This window comes from Ambystoma mexicanum, chromosome 14 (assembly GCF_040938575.1).
Source record: "Ambystoma mexicanum isolate Mex_15411 chromosome 14, UKY_AmexF1_1, whole genome shotgun sequence".
Lineage (NCBI taxonomy): Eukaryota > Metazoa > Chordata > Amphibia > Caudata > Ambystomatidae > Ambystoma > Ambystoma mexicanum.
In genome coordinates this window covers 562679725-562695647 of record NC_090940.1, presented here as the reverse complement: position 1 = coordinate 562695647, position 15923 = coordinate 562679725, and the positions used below count along the sequence as shown (strand labels likewise).

Below are 15923 nucleotides of genomic sequence, written 5' to 3'. Positions count from 1 at the left end.
CTTTGTCTAGATTTCAGACCCCCTTACCCCCCACGGCCCCTCCTTTGATATTGTATGCTCGCCACTGCATTGTATGCTAAAAACTCACCGCTCTGTTGAATCGTTATGAGGAGCAATACTGCACTTCCTTTTCACCTGAGATTGCCATTGGAACACCCATTCAAATCCATCAATGCATTTTACTATTAAGCGTGTCTTAAAAAATTGCAACAAATGCTTGCTTGTCGGTCTTGCAGGTCGCAAATTCTTACTCCGTGGGCTCCAAGCAAATTTGAAATGTTACACAAGGCTGTAATGTGGTGGGTTTTTTTTTTTGCTACACTTGTGCAAACTTACTTTCGCAACTTGCTGTGTGGCCGGCGCCCTGCCAGACTAACGCTCTTCTCTTTCTGCGCAGGGACGTGCTCCCCTTCGCCTTGCGGCTGCCACACGCCATCCTGGAAGCCAAGACCCACGCGGAGCTCGAAGCCATCTCCAACCTGGGCACAGGTAAGCTCAGCTGTGCACCCTGGGCTTGGGGTCGACAGGGAGCAGACACTCCCTCCTGCAGGGTTGGGCTGGGGGGGGGGGCATAACATTGGCACGGGGATCGATGCAAAAGTTGCCCGAACTCTCAAACATCAACCGACTATTTGTTTAGTATCCAAGTGGAGGTTTTGATAAAAGGTGTTGCAAGTTATGCATATTAAAGAATATTCGTGCAGTAACAATGGTGAAAACGAACAGCTTCGCAGTAAAGTAGCTCAAAGTGACCGATTTTTGACAAAATACTGGCCCACGTGGACCCAAGCACTGGGTCCACACTCGCTGCACTTGGGCATAGCCCTATAAACCAGTTCTAGCCAGATTCCCTGTTAATCGCAAGGACTTGGTGGCACTTGCCAGTCTTTCTTTCATGATTGTCATGGTAAAGGTTCTTATGCCGCGCACTGTTGCCACCTGTGTGGTCTCTTGGCGCTCTGACTGATCTGCAAAACAGGGAGGGGGTGGGGTGGTAAGTTATGACTGAGCAGGAAAAAAGAGCAAGAGAGCTGTGATGTTGGCAGCTTCAGTTCGGAGACACGGTTCACTGAGTGTAGGTGTGTGTTTCGGTTGGTAGCCTCCATTTGGTGTTGGGCGAGACTATGGGCCTCATTCTGACCCTCCTGGTCCAGAAACAAGGGTGCCAGTAAGCTTACCGGCATCACAGGCATATTACAGGTCTGCCTACTGGAGCCGCCGTGCCAGACAGGACTGACCCTGACGGGCACAATGGCCATGGTAGGCAGGCCGGTCACGGAAGCAACTGTGTCGGTGCTTCTGTGTCCCCACTCCCATACAGTCCTATGGGAATGGGGACTTATATTTTACTGGCGCCTGACTTCCCAGCCGCGGGGCTTGTAATCTCCCGGTGGCACTGGGAAGTCGGGTGCCGGTAAATATTTACGGGTCCGGCGACAACCTGCTGATAGCACCAGCACGGTTACCGCCGGACCCGTAAGGAGGCCCTATGTGTGGTTTGTTTCATCGTCGTAGTGTTAAGTGGCTGCGGTTTGTTGTGCTCCAAAATTGGAGGTATTTCAATGGTTTTGGCAGGTAAAGAATTAGGCCAAGGACTGAGTTGTGACAACCTATTTAAGGTCTGCTTGTGCAGCCATCTATTTTATGCTCATGCTTCTGTGCCATTTTGACATTTATCAGAGCTCTGAAGTTTCCCCCTTGCATCGTGTGAGACCAGTCAGTGGTACTCTGGGTTTTGTAGTTTTCATAAAGGTAAAACTGGAAAGAAGAAACGAATAAGGATTAAAAGGGGTGCCCTTTGCCCACATGGAAAGTTGAGGGACCTGCATTCTGCATTTACCGTTCACAGTGAACTTTAGAATATGGTGATTGCAATATTTTGGTACAACTGATATATTAGTTATGCATTTAAATGCAATACTCTGCCAGTGTGTCTAGGTACTGTGCAATATTTTCTAACAAAACTATGGCCACCAAACAGATTTTCCACTCGTATCGTTGACTTCGCAAGGGCGTTAACTTGGGACGCCGACCCGCCATTGCCACAGGAAAAATCTCTGCATCTTGTGCCTTAACCTATTGAGTTATCTTTGTGGCTGCTCGGAACTGCTTGTTGCTCTTGAAATGTCCGGTTTGTTTTCTGAACAGCAGTGTCGCTCCAGCTTCCTCTGCTGTCCGCCACAAGCACTCACAGCCCCCGCCCCCCACCCCCTACCCTCCCAACCTGCTGGGTTCCTGTGCTATTTCACAGCATTGTTTTCCTGTTGCTGCACTGATTCGAACAGCAGTGTCCATCGCTCATCTACGCCCAGCACGTACAGCGCTCTGTTGCTAGGTTTGAGTCCCATACACAGCTGTCTATAGTTGGACGGAGAGAACGACATCAAAACCAAGCATCTTGGGGTTTTGTTCAGGGAATTCTCTGCTAGCAACTTTACTCCCTGTAAATGCACTGCATTAAGACTTATATAAGTTTGCTATCACTCAACAGTTGTGAATAGGTTTCTGGGGTTTAATCTGGAAAATAAACCTGGCAAGTGTTGGGGGCCTTCCCTGGACACCATCACCCGGCGCGGTCCCTCAGTGCGGCGCTCATGCCGCGGACACATGAGCGGGGGTCACCGCACCCTCTCCAGCTCACTGGAACGGTCCACGTGGCTGGGGGCACCCAGCACACACGGCCCTGGCTTTGGGGGCACCCAGGCTGGGGTCGCACCAACAGTCTTGCCCACATGGCTTCAGGATTCCCAATGAGACTGAGTTGCCCAGCAGGGGCACCGTCCTCGTGCTGGGCCCCGTCTCTGGGCCCAGATCATGCGGTGTTGCACCAGCATGGTGCTAGGAAGGAACGACACCGGAGCCTTCGATGGAGTGACTGATGAGCCGGAAGCGGCTTGTATCCTTTATTAAGTTGGTCAAGTGGCTAGTGCCACGTGACCCATTACAACCTCATGGGAGCTACCATGATCCCAGGAGGGGTACCATGCAACAGCAAGATTAACGTTTGGAAAATTAAAGCTTGAGCCGAAAAATGTTGCCGAAATTAAGCCACTTTCAAAAATGTTTGGAGGAGGAGGTCAGATACTTGCAGAGATGACATGTTGGGGTGCTAGCTCATTTTAATATTGAAAAAAACAATTTTTCAGATAAGGGCAGGGGGAGTCTACAGGGCGCGGAACCTAAATTGGAGGTTTTTGAGAAAAGGCAGGGCGGGAGGATGTAGGGCGAGCAGCAGTAGAAAGAACATCACTTGAAATATTACAAACTCAGTGGACCAATCAAATTGCATTTCCAAATTTTCAAATCCCAGTAATGCAAAGTATATAAATGGGTGTAATTTGAAACTTTGGGATATGAAACTGTGGGATTTCAAACTTTAAGTCCACAAACTAAAGACCTGTAATGGATTCAGTTGGATAGTTGCGGATTAGATGGCAGTCCCCCAGGGCATGCCCAGTGCAGCAGTTAGAACTTGCAGTAATAAGTGCCCGAGTTATATTGAATCCAATCATGGAAATATGCAAGTTCACTGTACACTAGGAATACCTAATCTCCCACAATAGCGTGAGAGGGGGGTTTAGATTCTATTAAAGACAAGGAGGCGAATATTATGCATAACAATCTTTACTCTGACACCATAGCAGCAAAGAAGGACAAACTTTTATAACAATAAAAATTGTAATATAAACTCATAACAGTTCCAACAGTGAAATGGAAATATCACAATCCAAAATGGAGGGCAGGTCATGCCTTGGGGGCACCCAATGGGCTGAGAGCCAACCCCATAAAGGTCCATTCCTCTAACACCAACTCCTCTTTCTGTAGCTGTTCTTCCTCGGACGCCCACTGTACAATCCAATCACGTAGCACGAAGAGTGCTGGTCCAACCGAAAACAGGCGGGATGTGAACTTTCCCGCAATGTGAACTGGAACAGATTTCCCTTTAACTCGAACTTCTCACCCGAAAGTTAAAAAGAAAATCAAAGATCAGTAAGGGTGGGCGGGAGGGATGATATTCGCCTCCTTGTCTTTAATAGAATCTAAACCCCCTTCTCACGCTAGTGTGGGAGATTAGGTATTCTATTGCAAGACAGGAGGCTCCTATTATGAAAGTTCAAAGCCTTTGCATCACATCAACAGCAACATGAGCAAAACGTTTATGATAAAACATTTTGAAAGTGGACTCCCTTGACCAATCAGCTGCTTTCAGGATTTGTTCCAAACTACCACCAAGAAAAGCGGCATTAGAAGCCATAGCGCCCCGAACCGAATGGGGACAAAAAGAGGAAGTGTCAACCCCCACCTCCCACATATCCCACCTAATCCACCTGGCCAAAGTGGCCCGAGATACTGGTTTATGGGGCTTCCCGTAGGAAATCAGCAGCTGAGGTATTTGGAGGATAAACTTTCCGTTGTCAACTCAAAGCATTTCAAGCATTTGATAACACACAATTTACTATCTTCTGGAAAAGCGGGATAGGATATTGAGGAGGTCATATATTTAGTTCTTCTGGAAATAAAAAAGGTAACCACTTGAGGAGTAAACATCTTACTGTCCACACCCAACGCTCTGATATCAGAAACTCTTTTGATGGACACCAGGCATAACGACATCGCCAGTTTGGAAAATAACTGCCGCAAGGTCAGACTCTCATTAGGTGGCCAGGCTCGAAAGAGATTTAGTACCTTATTAACATCCCAAAGAACCAAATACTTCGCTTTCAGTGGAACCTTAATATGAATGGATTTAAGGGTCCTTCGCACCAGAAAATTCCTAGCCAGAGGTTCTCCTTTAACTGAAAGATGCCCTGCTGAAATAGCAGATCTGAAACCATTAATAGTCCTATACACTTTACCTTCCTTAAACAATTCCACCAGAAAATTAATTACCTCTACAGGAGGGGCAGAAACGGGATCGAGGTGCCTAACCACACACACCAGCTAACCCAGCGGTTCCATGCTGAAGAGTATCCCGACTTAGAAGAGGGCACCCAGGAGTCCCTGATGACTGATGGAGTCTTGCGAAAGTCCTCAGAAGCACCAGGAAGAGCTGAAATCTTCCAAGCCATAAGGGAGAGATGCCCTCAAAGGACCAGTTCGTGAGAGAGACCCTCTGGACCCATCAGCAACTGGGGATGGAGAGGAAGAAGACGAGGAACATCCACCGCCAACTCCAGGAGAGGTGGGAACCAAACCTGAGCAGGCCAAAAGGGGGTAATCAGCACCACTGTGTGGCTGTCTGCCTGCAAACTTGAACCAGCACCTTGGCTATCATAGCAAAAGGAGGGAAGGAATAAATCAATGGACCCGACCAATCCTGGAGGAACGCGTCGATATCTAGAGTGCCAGGATCCGGTCTCAAACTGTAGAAATTGGGAACCTGACAGTTTAGCCTCGAGGCAAACAGATCCACTGCAAACGGACCCCATAGAGATTTTATCTTGGCAAAGAGAAACCTGTCTAGCATCCAGTTGCTTCTGTCCTGCAAATGCCTCAAGTTCCAGTCCGCAACTTCATTGCTGATCCCCAGAAGATACTCCGCCTTTAATACAATATTCCGGTCCAGGCAAAAATGCCAAAACTCATTTGCCAGATCCGCTAGGACCTTGGACCTGGTACACCCCAAATGATTTACATATCTCACCGTGGAGACATTGTCCATGTGGAGGAGAACAAAATTCCCCTGATCCTTGAGAAGACTTTGCACTGCAAAGGATCCGCCAACAACTCCAGACATTTGATGTGCAGTGCCTTTTCCTTCTCGGACCACTTCCCTCCTGTGGAAACCTGGCCGAACCTGGATCCCTAGGCCACTCTGCTGGCATCGGATTCTAGCACTACATCTGGAGAGGGACCAAAAATTGCTTTGCCATTCCAGGCATTCATGTGCCTGAGCCACCAAAGGAGCTCCAACCCGGCATCTGGGGACAACACCACTACCTGAGAGTAAGACCGACATCTTCGCAGATGCCTGGCTTTCAGACGTTGCAACGCCCTGTAGTGCAGGGGGGGCAGAAAAATGGCCTGTATGGATGCCGACAACATCCCCACAACCCTGGCTAATTGCCTGAGGGAGATTTTCCTTTTCCTGAGAATGTAACAAATCTCCTTCCTGGTCTTTGAGAGCCTGCTGTCCGGGAGAAGGAGGGTGCAAAGCTTTGAATCTATATTGAAGCCCAGAAATTGAATACATTGCGTAGGCTTCAATATAGACTTTTTGACATTTAATACAAAACCTAAGCTCTGAAGAAGGGTCACCGTAAACTCCAGATGAGCACATAGTCGGAACATTCTGGTCTTACAGAAGCATGTGGTCGAGATATATTATAATCCGAATCCCCTTGGATCTGAGGAGAGCCATCACTGGCTTCATTAGCTTGGTGAAGCACTATGGGGCTGATGACAGTCCAAAGGGATGGGAGGCAAACTGCCAAACCCGACTCCCCCATTGAAACTGAAGAAACTCTTAGTGAGGAGGGAACACAGGAACCACTAGATATGCATCTTTGAGGTCCGACTTGACCACCCAGTCTGCCGGAAGAAGGGTGTCCCTGAGAAGATGGATCCCCACCATCTTTAAATGGTGGTAAACTACAAAAGAGTTGAGGGCCTTCAGGTTTATGACTGGGCGAAACCCCTGATGTGGCTTTGGAACTAGGAAAATGGTACTCAGAAATAGAGAGGCCGTGTAAGACGCCGGGACAACCGCTCCTTTGGAAATGAGGTCCTTGACCTCCCCATCTATCAGAGACCGCTTGACCTCGTCGAACACCACTGGGTGGGGATGGGAGAACTGGCAAGGAGGGAATACAACTCTATGCGGTAACCCTGAACTGTCTGCAACACCCAAGGATCTGAGGTGAGGGATTCCCATTGTGGGAGGAACCTGGCCAGTCTGCCCCCTAGATCTTTGTGGGGAAAAAACTTTGAAGACATGAGAAAATACCTCATGTTCCTCTTGACCTCCTGGCACCTCTTCCTCCACGTCCTCTCCAATTCGCATTTTGTTGAAGGAAAAATGGGGTATTCGCTCCCCGAGCAGAGGAGGAATTGTGTACACCTCTGGACGGGGCTGACGGGGACGGGAAGGGCCCTGGGAGAAACGTCCGGAAGAGCGGGCTCTACCTCGCCCGGTCTTGGGGAAAACCTTAGGCGCAAACACTTAATGTTGGCTTGAGCCTTATGCAGAGCTGTGAATGTATGAACATAAGCAGAAAGATCTTTCAAAAATCGATCTCCAAACAAATTGCCTTGGGCCGAAGGGCCCCCTTCCCTTTCTGACATCTCTGCCAACTTAGGATCAAATCTCATAAGTAAGGACTTGCGCCTCTCCTTGGAGCAACAGGCATTAGCATTGCCGAGCAGGCAAACCGTCCTTTGGATCCACCCCCTCAAGACGTCAAACGGGGTATTAGAGGACACGGCCTCTTCAGCCAGTTCAAAAATTTGCGTCACTGGACCCAAGATGTCCAACAGCTTATCTTGGCAGCTACGCCAAGCCTTGTCCAGCCCTTTTTTTGAGTCTTGCCCTTTTTGAGCAAGAAAAACAGCCATAGACAGATCTATCTCAGGTTTAAAAGCCACTTTGTCAGGAAGTACTGGCCTAGGGTGTCTTGACCGTAATTTATTCCCGTCTCCCTTTGATAACGGAAACCTGATCCAAAATTCTAAAAATGAGGAAACTTCTTCTGAAGGATGCCACTTGGCCAACATAAGGTGTAGGATCAAAAAACGGTACACCATCGATATCCAGGACCGGACCTTTTTGTGGAGGGACTGGGGCCACCTTCCTCTTTCGCCTTTTAGGAGGCGAATCTGAGTCCTCAGAACTATCAGAGGTGGAAACAGAAATGGGGGTGCAGCAGCAGGAAGTTGAGAAGAGGCTAGCCACGGGGTCAAGGAGAGGGGTTGTTGGAACTTGTCCCACCTGCGCTTCTGACCTCTCCTGGGGGGAAGAATCAGGAGACGGGATAGGGGAAGGACTGAGTTGTCATTGAATATGCTTAGTTTTACTCGTACATTTTTTAGGGGACTGGGATTTGACCGAGGGCCCCGCTTCTTGGGAAGGGTGAAAATCTGCGATGCGGTTAATCGACCTATCAAAAGCTGAAGCAAGGGTATTAAGTCCCTATAAGGCAGTGTCCAATGGTGACTGGATTGCCTGTGCCACTGATGGCTGCTGAAACGACTGGTCTCCTACACCCTCCCCCACCCTATCCTTTTTCTTGGAAGGATGCACCCCAGTGCTGGCATCTACGGAAGCTGGGACCATATTCTTATCCATGACAGCACAAAAATGTTTTATATATATATATTATAAAATGCAGAAGAATTAAATTAAAGTTTCACATACAGAGCCTTCAGCTCACACACTTAAATTCAGCCGAGCAGGCTGTTTAATATGCACACCCTAGCAGGGTGACACTCACTGGTGGCAACTTCACTGAAGAAACAGGCTTTGCCTGTATAACATATGGCCTTTGTACGCCAGCAGCGTTTAGGCAATGAAAACACGACACGCATGGGAAATTAATAAAATAAAACAATAAGATAACAAAACAAATAACTAACAGATGTGACGTGCGTCGGCAAGAAGCTAAGCTTCTTAATGGGCCACGCGTGTCACTAAGCAATGTAGCAATTGAAGGGAGGGAGGTTCGTCGGCCCTCACGGGGTTGCATGCCACGGCACTTCAAACAAATTTCTCTTTAAGGCGAGAATTACTTGCGCGTGTCGCCCCCTGTATTCTGTAATGTGAGGCAGGCGACGCGTGTCGGAAGCGGCCCCTGAGGGCAGAAAAGAAAATGGCATTCGCCGCCGTGTAAGCACAACACCCCCGGAGACTGACATGTTCCAAATATAACGTAACAATGTAGCACAGGTCTCAGGAAATGCAGCGTTCTGAAGCGAACGCTGCACAGAGCAAACACTGAGGATATATATTCCAACTGAAGCGAACACGTCACAATTATACAGTTACAGTGCAAATCCCATATAAATATGAAACAAAGTAACACACTAACTCTAGATAACCTTCACTAAGGCAACAACTAGGAGGTGTGACTTAGCTGAGGCGTCAGCAGCAAAGAAAGAGTTGTTGGTGTTAGAGGAATGGACCTTTATGGGGTTGTCTCTCAGCCCATTGGTTGCCCCAGGGCATGAACTGCCCTCCATTTTGGATTGGGATATTTCCATTTCACTGTTGGCACTGTTATGAGTTTATATTACAAAAAATGTTTTGTTATAAAAGTTTTTTCTTCTTTGCTGCTGTGGTGTCAGAGTAAAGATTGTTATGCATAATAGGAGCCTCCTGTCTTGCAATAGAATTGAATGTTGCCATGTATGAGATCCAGAGGTTTGGGTTGCGCTCTGGTCAGCCCTCCTTTTTGGACAGTGGTTTGGCCTCTCAGTAGAAATAGGCCCTCACCCAGTGCCCAAGCATTTCTGAACAGCACGCATCCACTCAACAGAAAAGGGATCTTGCATTTTATCTTTCTAACCTACCCACCTCTTTCAGATTCGCTGGCCCACCTGGAGACCTTGCCAATCGCAGCGATGCATGGTGTAAATCCTAGTAACCTCATATTACTTTACGGCCTCGCATTTTCAGCTGAGTGAGGTCATTGTTTAACCATGCTTTGGTCGTTTTGGTCCCAATTTGTTTTCGTGCATCTGCAGGCACTGAATTGATTGAGAGTCTCAGTTACATTGTCAACAGGAATTGCAAATTCTTAAAAATCCCACTAGACCTGCAGGGTGAGTTCCTTAATTTACGTGCTCAACCTAAGAGAAATGCACTCCCCCCACTGGGGACTGGTGACAAGCATTTACCAGCACGTTCTGTAAAATGGTCCAGGTCACCATAAGGACACTCTGTATGTTGATGCAATGCTGCTACCCCTAGGCCAGCCATCCACAGTGCAACTTTGATATAGCACTATGGGAAAAATTACCTGTTTTCCAAACCGGTTCTGTAGACTACCATGGCAGCACTCATAATTGTTGAAAATCAATGATCCTATAGGTCGCTGTTCCAATTCACTTATCGCGTGATGTGCTTTGCACCCTGAAGTAAACTGCACTGAGAATGGGTATGTGTGGCTGACTGACATACCCCGTAGCAGATGTTGGGGGGAGCCAAGAGTTAGTGTGCCATTGCATACTAGGACCTTATGTTCTCTCTCCCCACCCATCGCCTCAGCCTGGCATGGTGCAGTTCGTTGGAGTGCATTGCGATGCAAATATCACAGACACTGTGCATTCTAGGACCTTGAAACATGATTTTGCTGCTCGTGTGAGACTGATCTTTCGATGACCACATTGATGTTTCACCGATTTCAGGCAACCGCTCATGTGTGAAGGTGCTGAAATCTGGGGTAAGGGGTGGGGTATCCAAATGTCACATAGCCAGTAATGTCCGGAGGGTCCTAACAGGTACCTATGTAAAATTTGGTGCAGATTGGTGGAACAGTGTGGAATTGTACAAGGAACAATGCTTAGCTATGCCACAAACCCACTGATTTTGACTTTTATCAATATAGATTTACTGCAAAGAAACTTTGTTTGCAGTAAATGTCAAATAACTTTCAAACATCCCGATACTTGCCAGCAAGTTCAAGTACCATTCAAATCTCCTCAACAATGTGAGTAGGCTAGTAGATTGAGAGCCCTGGTAATCACTCCTCTCGTACGTCTCTGGGTAGAAGCCATTCCACAGATGTACAGGGGCTGATTTGCACAGTTAAATTGCATTCAACCTTGCTTGGAATTTTTAGCTGTCTGATCGAGAAAGGGTTAGGCTGAGGTCTGCCAATCAGAGTGGGGCAACACGTGATGCTCTAGGGATGGAGCACGACCAGAGAATGACCCGACACTACTTGAGATTTTGCTGTTGCATCTGATCTTTCAGTTATGCCGGCAAAGAGAAGGGCTCGTATACGTCCAGCTGTCTGTGGGCGGGGCTTTGTATGGTTTTGTTTGAGGACTGAAGTGTTTTCGTAGAGCCCTCGTACTGGTATTTCTGACTGAATTTTCACCTGGTTGACCTCCCCACTCCCACCCCCGCCCTGCTGAGGGGTTACCAGCCCCTCTACACAAAGCTAGAATACTGGCTGTGTCACACATGTTAACTGTAAACAAAACTTTGCATTCTGCAAAAGTCTTGGCGTAAGTGACAGAAATCGGGAACTGACACCGAACGAAAATGGAAAACTCGCACTGCAATGACTTGACTTCAAGCGAAACGCTGCTGATTCAAAGTTTATCAGAAGCAACAGTGGAGTTTCATTGATGCACGTTTCGCCTTCAAGAAGAGAGCTTCCTCAAGGCTCTAATATTGCGGACAACTGAAAGCATCATAAATGCCTTCGATGCATCTTAATTGTAAGGGGGCAGGATGCAAAAGTGCTAGATGCATGTTAAACTTTATAGTAAGTGTATTAATAAAAGGTACTTTTTTAAGATCTATATTCATATTGTTGAAATGAGCACAACATCAGATTACTTGATACCAACACGTCTCATTAGACTTTAGAAAGTGAGGAGATCGCCAGATATTTCATCAAATGGTTAGTTGGAATAGAATTAGATTTGCACCATATCTGAACAGCAAAAAACGGTACTTGTCATGTTTGCCTCAACACATTAAATATATATTCAGTTATAAAATATTATTTCATCAAATGTAATGCAAACTTACTTATTTGCAGGATTCGTCGAGATCTAAAGCCATCCACTGACTACTTTTATTCAAAATGTAATGTTTGCACCAATAGGATAAGTGTGAAACCCAGGTGTGTCCTCACAGCAGATCACTGCATCTCTTAAAATAAAAAAATCCCCTCTATCTATAATTTAATGAAGGCTATAAAGTTTAAACCTGGAGCCTATGTTCTTAATCCTAGAATAAAAGGTAAATTGTGTACTTGCAACACATCTTGCAATCAAATTGATTAGATGGTGACCCTACACAAAATTCAATACTTTGGTACCAACATATTGAAAATCGTAATTCAAGTTCGAAGCGTCCTGATCTCTTTCTTTAGTGAGGGCCACAAGCCCTCTTAACAATAAACTCACGAGGATCAGGGATGACATTCTGCTGTGTGTGGAAATTCAATGCAATCCGGTTGCCTATCCGTGCTATGCGGATGTTTAAACACATTCTGGCCTGGGCGTGATTATCTTTTCCCACTCCTCCCCTCACGCTGCTATCTCCCTGGGCTCATGCTTTTCCCCTCACCTATCCTTCAATGGACAGGTCTCGGAGAGCACAGGCAGCCTGCTATGAGTGAGGGAAACCGCAACAAAATATGGGTGACCTGCTCGATGGCCTGCCAAGATTGCATCAACCCAACAAGGTAATTTAGACCTTCAGTTTTACAAGCTCACTGATTGCCAGCTTGGCACCCAGCTACCCCATGCAACTTTAATCATCCAAAGCATGGGAGCACTCGTGATCATTATGAAAAGAAATCAACATTTATTTAAAAACATACATTCGGTGGAAAGTGTAGCATGACCATGTGTATTATGGTAACGAGCAGATTAGTGTTCTTCCCAATGCTGGCCAGTGCACAGTGCTGCTTGAAGAATGCCTTCAAGGCTTCGCCATCCCTTATGTATGAAACAACCCTATTGATTGCACTTGGCCTGATGAATGCCCCCTTCACATTGAGGACCTGAAACACATTTGCTAGTCCTAGACCTGTTCATCCTTCAGCTTCTCTTGTCATTACACTTAGGGTATTTCTTTGGGTGCAAAGCAGGATTTGCTATTTGCACTGAGTCAATGACACGTTAAGCGTCATCGATCTACCATTAATTCCCTCTAGGTTGCAAAAACACAATTGTTTTAGATGAGAACAATAAACAGTACATTTTTTGTATTAGTTTGGATGGACAACTCAAAGCCCTGATCAGGTGTCTGGGTATATAATGTCTGACACCTAAATTATTAGTTGTCGACATTACATAGCTGGCTATTGGATAATAGATTAATTCAAGAGTTGTACATCTAAATGAATATTCAAAAGGTATTGTTAATCAATCTGGTCTAAGACAATTGTGTTTTTTTAAGCTTTTAGTGTCCCTGGAGTTGATGAGCTTTTGGCGGACTCATGAATATTTTAATGAATTCCCTATAGGACAAACACCCGAGCCACGAAAGCAGGCAGAGCAAAATCCGGCAGGCGGCCAAGAAATACCACAGGCAGGACATGGACTCCTCCTCCATGTTCCTTTTCTTTGGATTATCAATACTCATCACATGGATACCTGCAAATGTGGGTTGCATGCAGTTCAGTTAGTGCAACCCATTTAATGTAATTTACAGTGGATTAGCAAAGGAGAGGTCAGGGGCAAGTGTCCTCGTCTCTAACCTGGACCCTATCAGGAACGTTTTAACTATGCTTCCTAATCTTCATCGGACGTTTCTCTTGTCTCTACTAGAAGAGGTAATGCTGTGGTCTGCTGTTCAGGGGACAGCTTTTCCAGGTCTGTCAATTGTAATTCTAATTGGTTATTTATAACGTGCTTAAAATCCAAAGGTTTCGAAGCACAGAGTCAGGGATCGAACCTGTGTTGCTCTGCGTCGTCTTCCAAGTCGAGCATGTTGCCCCTGGGCTATCCTCCCAAGTCAAAGGCGTATGATAATTGACACTGTGCCCCATGTTCTTACTGTTAGGGTCCTGTTACTTGCTGGTGAGGGGCCTTTGTGTGTTGAAGGGCTGCATTCATGTTTTTGGTGTTAAGGATTTGGGGAGGGTAGGACTTTTCCTAATATTTGAGGGCATTGAGACTCATTCTTTTAGTGCAGCAACATACCCACCATGTTTAATTCGGCTTAGAAAGAACTAGGGCAGGGTCTGGCAGTTGAGATCTAGTTAAATCCCTGGTGTTTGCATGCAATGACCTGTAAAATTAGATCAGGAAGAAACCTAAAACCAACGTCGGTTGCAGATCATGGGGTTCCTGCGGAAGGTTTGCCAGCATATTCATTTCTTCACCAACAAGTGACGTTTCTCTGGTTTCTCCGAGGATTGCTACTGGTGCATTTCCTTCCTTTTTCAGCTTGGACCCCCACTCCATCCCCCACATACTGTCGTTGGCTACTTCCTCTTCTGACATCAAACACGTTGGGTTAGTAGTAGGTGGCACATCCGTTTTGTAAAAACGTTTTGCTTACCGGTTGATTTAACCAAATAACAATTGTGATCTGTATCCTTCACATCTGATCCTATTCATACAGGCCCTATATCAGTGGTCTGTAACCTTACTCTACTGAGGCTTTGGACTACAACTTCCATTAGCCCCATCCAGCATATTCAATGGTGGCCAGTCATGGGAGTTGTAGTCCAAAACCTCTGCAGAGAGCCACATGCTGCAAACTCCTGCTCTGTATGCCATGAAATCTATTCTCACATTTCTGTCTCTTAATTTTTCTGTCCTGTACTACATCACTGACACAACAGAACAAAGGCCTTGTCATCCGCTCTCTGCTGGCGAGGGTGTATTTACTCCCCCTTGCCGTACCCTTCTACATTACTCTCCAACGCAACAAAGGATGTGAAGATTTCAACTCTGCGGTGCAGGACGGAAAGAATCGGAAGACGGGCCGCCTTTGACTACACCGACAGACTCTGGAACCTCCTTCCCATCGTACATTTAAGGAAGGAGCTCAAGACCCCCCTCTTCAAGGAATGGCTCCTCCCTAACACATAGGTCCACACATCTTCCCCTCTGTGCCATAACCTAAGTCTGCGTGATCTGCTTCTCCCCCTGTTTCCTCCCCTGGCTGCTAGTAGATTGCTTGCTGACAGGTTGCCCACGTTCACCCTCCCACGTTGTTGGAGCCTGCCCCCTTACATCTCTGCTTTCCTCCGTGTTCTTCCCCCTTCTGTTATTGTACAGCACTCAATTGCTTTCTGAAGTTGGAACCACACTCAATAAATATCCTAATAATAATTTGAAAAGCTCTCTTCAGATATAAGTCCTACCGCTGGCGCTCAGTTTCAGCTATCTCTACACATTAGAAAAAGGGACCCACAGTCTTGCCATGTATAGTCTTTAGGAGGCTATAATAGTGGTTCTGGAATTCAAAGGTGTAAGGTTTTTAGGGTCAACAATGGTGCACAGACAGACCATTACCAAAGCTCTGCTAAATTGGGATTGCAAAAAAGTGGACTGCCCACCTTGCATGCAGCAAGATGCTCTAAGGAATACCGTTGGGCACCCCCAAGACACTACTGGATTGCGCCAGTTGAGTGTTGCTTTGGCATCACGGCCCTCCTCCCCCACTTGTCCCCCTTTTAGTCTGAAGCACTCCATACCACATACAGGTGCACGTTGTGACATGTTTGACTCTTCCAACTAGTTCCACTAGTCTAGGAGTCGGAATAAGATATTGAAAGAACTGCTCCAACTTCAAAGTTACAGTAAGGCTTGGCCCCACTCGGTGAACTGGCCACACCAATTCCATCTATGCGTGGCATATGACTAGCACGCATTCCTGCACCATATGTTGTCCAACTTGGTATATTAATCATCTTGACGTGAATATCTTTCGGATGTTGGTGCTGTTCCTGAAGTATGCGATCGCTCCGAGACTCTTATATGCTGATGGCGCAGTCCTGCTGGCTCGCAACCTGAAAGCTCTATAGATTTTGACTGATCGATAAGTAGCATGTGTGGATTCCAATGAATGATTGATTGATGTGCGGATTTCAGTGCCTGCCCTTTCCATAAATATAAGGAAGTCGGAACAATGTTGCTGATGAACATTTGGATCATTCATACCTAGTAACTGTGCAACAATGGGCTGTGTCCTAACATGGCGTGGCCTGGGGATTCCGTTTGATGCCACTCTTGGGCTCAGTAAGGACTGGCTGAGACAGTCGATAAGATGAAGTAATGAAACTTGGCTC

General features: G+C 46.5%; 1 protein-coding gene across 1 annotated transcript in view; it reads left to right on the top strand.

The window, feature by feature from the left end:
• Positions 1-15923, top strand: part of RIN3 (Ras and Rab interactor 3) — a 693813-nt gene that overhangs the window by 563903 nt on the left and 113987 nt on the right. The window contains exon 5 of the mRNA XM_069637919.1: positions 398-489. Within this exon, the coding sequence (XP_069494020.1) occupies positions 398-489 (92 nt within the window). The remainder of the gene's footprint in view (positions 1-397; positions 490-15923) is intronic.